The sequence below is a fragment of the Mus caroli genome, unplaced genomic scaffold (genome assembly GCF_900094665.2).
Source record: "Mus caroli unplaced genomic scaffold, CAROLI_EIJ_v1.1 scaffold_10219_U2_1, whole genome shotgun sequence".
Classification (NCBI taxonomy): Eukaryota; Metazoa; Chordata; class Mammalia; order Rodentia; family Muridae; genus Mus; species Mus caroli.
In genome coordinates this window covers 16,612-23,470 of record NW_018391158.1, presented here as the reverse complement: position 1 = coordinate 23,470, position 6,859 = coordinate 16,612, and the positions used below count along the sequence as shown (strand labels likewise).

Below are 6,859 nucleotides of genomic sequence, written 5' to 3'. Positions count from 1 at the left end.
GCCATTCTGACTGGTGTGAGGTGGAATCTCAGGGTTGTTTTGATTTGCATTTCCCTGATGATTAAGGATGTTGAACATTTTTTCAGGTGCTTCTCAATAGCTTTTCTAAGGGTATTCTTTTTCTAAATGGGAAATAGAGAAAGAAAGACAAAAAAAGAACTGAAGAAATGGTTCAGTGGTTAAGAGCATTGACTGTTCTTCTAGAGGACACAGGCTCAGATGCTAGCACCCACGTGGAGGCTCACAACTGTCTGAAACTTCCGTTCTAGGGGATGTGATGCCCTCTGCTGTTTTTTGTAGATACTGAATGCACATTTGGCATGTTCATACAAGCAGGCAAAAACATCAATATACTTAAAATTATCACATAATTTAAAATTAAGNATTACTTAAAAAGGACTAAANTATTTCNAGATAGCAGGAGTAAAGCTGTGACTCCCATGATCAAGTGACTTGTCTACTGTCAGTACAGCTGGGTAAGGAATGACAATTCTATTCCTGGCATTACTGAGATCAGCTATCAGGAAACCACTGAGGAACACCTCATGAAGTTGTCCAACTGAGATCAAAAAAGTTGAGAAAATTGCTTAGTTACAGGAAATAAAATGGAAAACAATTAAGAAAAGCAGAATTAGCCTAGAGCTATGCAGTGGTATTTGATGTCCTGGGAAAGTCAGCAACATTAGCTTTACTGTTTGCACGGGGACTAGAATAGAGCCCAAGCACAAGGAGTGAAGAGAACGAGCAGAGAGAGCAGAGGAACCATGGGTCAGCATCCTCCTTGTATGCATAGGTGGAGGAGCTGAGCTCTGTGGTAGAGAATAATCTTCAATGGCTATATTTTCAGATTTGAATGAGTTTTTAAAGTATATATAGCAAGCCAAAGAAAAAGAATGCATACCAAGCATCAGGCAGATGGAAGGATGGAGAGAGATAGACAGACAGATTAACAACAAATCAGGTCCTCAAAGCATGAAGCAGAAACTGACTGGGCAACTCTCTTGTGTCTATCAGCTGGTAGTCCCAGCAGAAAGAGTGCCAAGCACAATATAGTGAGCCCCTGGGTGATGCTTCCTGGTCAAGAAACAAATCACAGCAGGAAGATAATATTACAAAAGTAGGACTCACAAACATCTAGCAAAAACTACTGATGAATCTCTATTAGGATAGCCAACCAGCTTACCCATCAAAAGTGCCAACATCAGCAGATCCTGTGCTCACAACATTTTCCAGAAACTGACTGGAGAAGTTTAAGCATCAGCTGGAGTTTCACTCTATGTCTGAGAATTGATCTTCTAGCATCTCTTTCCCAATGGGCTAAACAAAGTACCACCTGTAGGAAATAGTTCACCTTCCAGATGTTCTCAGTAACACAAAGAGTTAATTTGGGCTATTTTGCTGTCCTTTTCCCTCCTAGTCACAGAGTTAGTGGACTAGTCCCTTCCCAGATAAGGAATCTTAGAGAAAACTTAGAAAATATGCTTGGTGTTGAAGTGTGTGTGGTGTAACCCCACTGCCAGAGACGTCTTCTCAAGGAATTCAAACAACAGAATACAATTTACCAATATAGTGTACATTGTCGGTGGTACATGAGACCATGGGCAGCTTCTGGGTCGCCTTATGCCGTCTCTCGACGGTGTAATGACTTATTCCCTCTGCTTGCCCTGTCTAGGACACTGCCAGCTCATACAAGTCAGCATAAGATGACTCCAGTGCCAGAAACACGAGTATATCTAAGAGAAATGCATATGAACCGTATCTGAAATCATCTCAGCTTAGACCCCCAGATTACCACTGTGATAACCATCATACATTACAACATACATAAGGGAAGAGACCTTCATAAAGTTGTCTGCTAAAGTACAGCCAGAGTTAGCTCCGCAAAACTTCTGACAAACCTGTTATAAGGAAAAATAGGAAAATGTTAATGCTGGACAAAAATAAATAATTGTATCAAAAATGACATGAAGAAATAAAATGTGATTTTAAGTCAGATCATCAAAAACAGAAATAGCTTTTTATAATTGCACACACATATATGTATGTATTATATATACATTATATGTACATATTTAGAAATTTATATATGAAACACTGAAAATTAAATAACAGAACTATGCTAACCCCCAGCCTATGTGCATCTGAAAAGAGAAATGTATGAACTTGGAAAGGGAGTGAATGAGGACTGAGGAAAGGCAAGAGTCATGTGATGTGGCTGAAATTCACATACATGAAAAGGAAAGAAGACATTCACAAAATGTCAGGCAATACTGAAGTGAAAGACAGCCTGAGGTACAAAGTTCAAGAATTCAAAGTGAATAAAAGAATTAAACCAACACTTTAGAAAATTCTTTCCATTGGAGCACAGCAGCATGTTTACTTGGAGAAACCATGGGCTAAATGTCTAGCAAGGTGACAAAGTCTCCCAGCAGGGCCCTTATTCAAAGGCACCTGGCATTTGTTTATTCTGTGTGAAAACACACAGATTCTAAAGTGATCATTAATGGAAGGTTTATAGTCAAAGCAAGTGCTGCTCCACATCGAAACACCAGGTGGAGCTATTGCTTTCCCAGAAACCATGCTGAGGTTGTTGAAAGACTCATTGGCTTCTTAGTTGGGTAGCAAGTCAGAGTTTCTAGAGGAACCTCTGAAAATAACCCCTGATAATAAAGCAGAAACCAAGAATTGAGATAACTGTTAATGAGTTAGGGCTGGGCTAGATGTAGCTTAATTGGCAACAATACTCTAGGCTGATTCTTGCTTCCAGGGCAGGAGAGCTGAGCCTCCCCCAAGAGGACTCAGCCAGAACAAAAACTCAGAACTTCTCATTTTTGTGACCCTTTAACCCACCTCTCTTGTTCTCCAAAGTTCCTTTATGTAGCTCGAAATGCTAAAGACTGCATGGTTTTCTACTACCACTTCTTCAGGATGAGCCAGGTGCTCCCAGAGCCAGGCACCTGGGATGAGTATTTTGAAAATTTCATCAATGGAAAAGATAAATAAATAAAAATGCTTTGTTCCCCTCTCCCCTTCTTCTGTGTTTTGTTGTTGTTTGTTTGTTTGTTTTTATTTTTTTGGTTTTTTGAGACAAGTTTTCTCTGGGTAGCCCTGGCTGTCCTGGAACTCACTCTGTAGACCAGGTTGGCCTTGAACTCAGAAATCCGCCTGCCTCGGCCTCCCAAGTGCTGGGATTAAAGGCGTGTGCCACCATGCCTGGCTCTTCTGTGTTTTTACTCCAATGAGGCTGAGTTGAGAGAACCACCCATGACAGTTGATTCCCCAGTTTCCTGTGCCTCCTTTTTAAAAACCTTTATTCAGGAATTCCTGGCCTTTAGACTTCCCTAAGCCCATGTGGCCCTGTCATAATATGAGGATTCAAGTGATTGCCCATAATCAACATGAAGCCACTTTATTCTCATATTAAGGCAAAATTCTCAATTCTGACAGAATCTCTGTGATCTCAGAATCAAACAGCTCAGTGCACTTGAGATATATCTGATACAGAATTACAAACCTTTTCCTTCTCTGATGTACCTTCAATTAAAAAAAAAATTAAACTTTCCTGACTCAGAAGTTTTCTGTCCCTGCACGCTGTCCTTGTCTGTTACAGTAAGCTGGGGATCCTGGTTTGACCATGTGAAAGGATGGTGGGAAATTCGAGACAAATATCAGATTCTCTTCCTCTTCTATGAAGATATGAAGAGGGTAAGTAAATGTCTGCTTCTGGGTCAGGAACAGGGAAGCTGCTTTAGGAATGAGGTTCTGACAGTGATGTCTGGAAAAATGTGATAGTTAAAAAACTCTCTTCCAGTTCAACTCAATGTTATCCTCACTCACAGGACCCAAAGCATGAAATCCAGAAGGTGATGCAGTTTATGGGCAAGAATTTGGATGAGGATGTGGTGGATAAAATAGTCCAGGAGACATCATTTGAGAAAATGAAAGAGAATCCTATGACAAATTGTTCTACGGTTCCCAAGTCTATCCTGGACCAGTCCATGTCCCCTTCCATGAGAAAAGGTTTCTGGGGCTTCTTTATCCCTAACTCTGAGACAGTCCCCTCTGTCCTGGCTGCTTTTGTGTGTCAACTTGACACAGGCTGGAGTTATCACAGAGAAAGGAGCCTCCTTTGGGGAAATGCCTCCATAAGATTCAATTGTAAGGCATTTTCTCAACTAGTGAACAAGGATGGGAGGGTCCATTGTGGCTGGTGCCATCTCTGGGCTGGTAGTCCTGGGTTCTATAAGAAAGCAGGCCGAGCAAGCCCGGGAAAGCAAGCCAGTAAATAACATCCCTCCGTGGCCTCTGCATCAGCTCTTGCTTCCTGACCTGCTTGAGTTCCAGTCCTGACTTCCATTGCTCATGAACAGCAATGTGGAAGTGTAAGCTGAATAAATCCTTACCTCTCCAACTTGCTTCTTGGTCATGATGTTTGTGCAGGAATACAAACCCTGACTAAGACACCCTCCAATCCACATATTATGAGTCTAAGAAGGCAAGATATTTGTTGCTAATGTACAAGACTACTAAGCAAGTCTTACAGATAACTAAGACCACTGGGCACCTCATTGAGAACCCTGCGTGAGGTTAGACTCATCCAATCTGGGATATTGACACCAGGAGTGGACCACTTTGTATAAGACTCTACCCCTTGTTAGGACAGCTGCTGTGCACATGTCTGCCACCTGCCTTCCACCCTTGTGCCTTTCTTCTACTCCATAGCTGTTGCTTCAGCTTCAGGTTCTATGCATAACCTAGAGTGAATATGACTCTGAATCATGACTCATAACACTTTCAGGATTTTCAACGTATTACTGAGACCTAACCACTTAATGCTTACTAGATTTGGAAGAAATAATTCTGGTTGGCCCAGATGGTTCAATTTTAAGTGGACAATGCTATAATTTTAAGTTAGTACACACATTAACTGTTAGAAAAATCAATACTGTTGGACAATTTCACACGGATCCTCAGTAAATCCACCTCCCAAGAAGATAGGCACAGAATGAAACCCATCCCACTGTCTCATTAACATATGCATTTTTTTTTTCCACAGCAGTGCTACCTGGACTGGTGTTTACACAGTGCTCCAAAACATCTTTTCTTTGACCCTTCAGCACCTGAGTTAATTCATTTCATTGCCTTTGCAATATACCAAGTATCCCAGGCCCTGAAATGAATCAAACACTTCTACCACTTTTCTCTCTTAATCTCTGGTGAGGATTTGACAAGTAGCCATTTTCCCAGCCTATCCATGTCCAGCATTCTCTGCATACACTTGTGTTTTCTTCTTTGCTTACTTGTTTTGGCCCATAAAAACACAAATATAAATACCATGACAGAAATCTGTTCACTATAACACAAACTGTGGTTACATTAAACACTTTTGCTTATTTGAATATGAGCCATCCCTCTAGGGCAAGAAACACAGATAAGAAACACATAGGTGTTCCATTGAGTATCTCTCTGTCTAAAATTACTTTAATCAGTTCTTGTTGAAAAAATAGAATCTCATTCCAATGATATAATCTACAAAAACAAATCCCAGAAATGAATTAATCAGCTCCATAAATTTTATAAACAAATAAAAGTATGTGATCAACACCCTAAATCAAAGAAGCAAAGAATTCCTTTACCATGGGCAATATCTCTTCCTACAGAGAAAAAGGTTCTCATTTTCTCACTCTAGGTATGTTTGGCTTGTTCTCAGATGGCATATACTGGGAATATCACAGTATATGTTTTCTTATGTCCCAAATCTCTGGCCAGTATAACATCTTAAGATCTCCTGGTATGGCTATATGTCAATTATTCATTCATTTTTATGACTTTGATTATCCAGTATATGTATGTACCACAGTAGAGCCAGGATTGTTGTTCACACTGAATTAATTGATGACTTGATTTAGAAGCTTGTGTCCCTTCACAAAAACAACTAGGGCCTCTTCTAAGACAGGAGAGGTAAGGTGATAAGGAATTGAGCTCCCGTCAGGATAGCTCCAGTGTGGCCACTCCACACTCTAGTAAGGGACACAAAGACTGTCAATCAGAGACTGATGCTCCTGTCTGGGCTTTGTCTTTTAGGAACTGTGGGTGATTGGAAAAAGCACTTTACTGTGGCCCAGAATGAGAGGTTTGATGAAATCTATAAGCAAAAGATGGGCAGAACCTCTCTGAACTTCTGCATGGAACTCTGATCAAGATGTGAAGACACCAAGAACAGCAGTCTGTCTGCAAGCCTCAATCCAGCCAAAGGAAGCCCTGAAAGCAAACTGTAAAGGCCAAGGATTGTGTCTCTGACTCTGTGATTACTAACATCACATTACAACTCATAAGAGCAGATCATGTCCAATGTATACTTTGTCCACTATTCAGTATAAATCAGTAAGACAGTTTAGTCAGCTAATCAATCGATCAAACAAACAACTTTGAATAGTATAAATTTTATGTTGGCATTCTTCTAGAAGGTATAGCCTGGAATCTATCTCTGAAATAACTACCTCAAGAGCAAACACACAAATAATAGAGATCGTCTAAATGAAAGTACATGAAATCCTAATAACTTTTCTGCTTAATCTGTTTTTCCTGGTTACAATGGAAAGAATTAGTTTGGGGACAACAATATGTTCATGGGAACAGGTTCTACCTGGTAGGAGGAAAGTGAGGGAAGGACTCCAAGGAGATGTCAGAAATAAAATTGTTAGTAAAGGAAAGCCTAGTTCTGGGTTATAAAAGAAACAGAAGGAAGGCATGAGGGTGGCCTTTGGAAGCACAAATTGTACCCAGACAAAGGGAGAATGGAGGCTTGGTGCTCGGCTTGGAGCCCATTGAGTTGAGATCTCTTGTCATCTCTTCTAAG

General features: G+C 40.5%; 1 protein-coding gene across 1 annotated transcript; it reads left to right on the top strand.

Moving 5' to 3' along the window:
- Nucleotides 1-1,620: 1,620 nt before the first annotated feature.
- On the top strand, nucleotides 1,621-6,399 carry LOC110289045 (sulfotransferase 1C2-like). Its single transcript, XM_021155250.2, has 5 exons — nucleotides 1,621-1,638; nucleotides 2,869-2,993; nucleotides 3,609-3,705; nucleotides 3,840-4,020; nucleotides 6,085-6,399. Exons 1-5 carry the CDS (start codon nucleotides 1,621-1,623, stop codon nucleotides 6,195-6,197), a joined length of 534 nt encoding a protein of 177 aa, XP_021010909.1. The 3' UTR covers nucleotides 6,198-6,399.
- Nucleotides 6,400-6,859: the final 460 nt, after the last annotated feature.

Bases quoted from the DNA above. Each gene is read 5' to 3' on its own strand.
- LOC110289045 (XM_021155250.2), top strand. The intron at 2,994-3,608 runs AGATAAATAAAT...CTTGTCTGTTAC, and splicing joins GAAAATTTCATCAATGGAAA to AGTAAGCTGGGGATCCTGGT. The intron at 3,706-3,839 runs GTAAGTAAATGT...CCTCACTCACAG, and splicing joins TCTATGAAGATATGAAGAGG to GACCCAAAGCATGAAATCCA.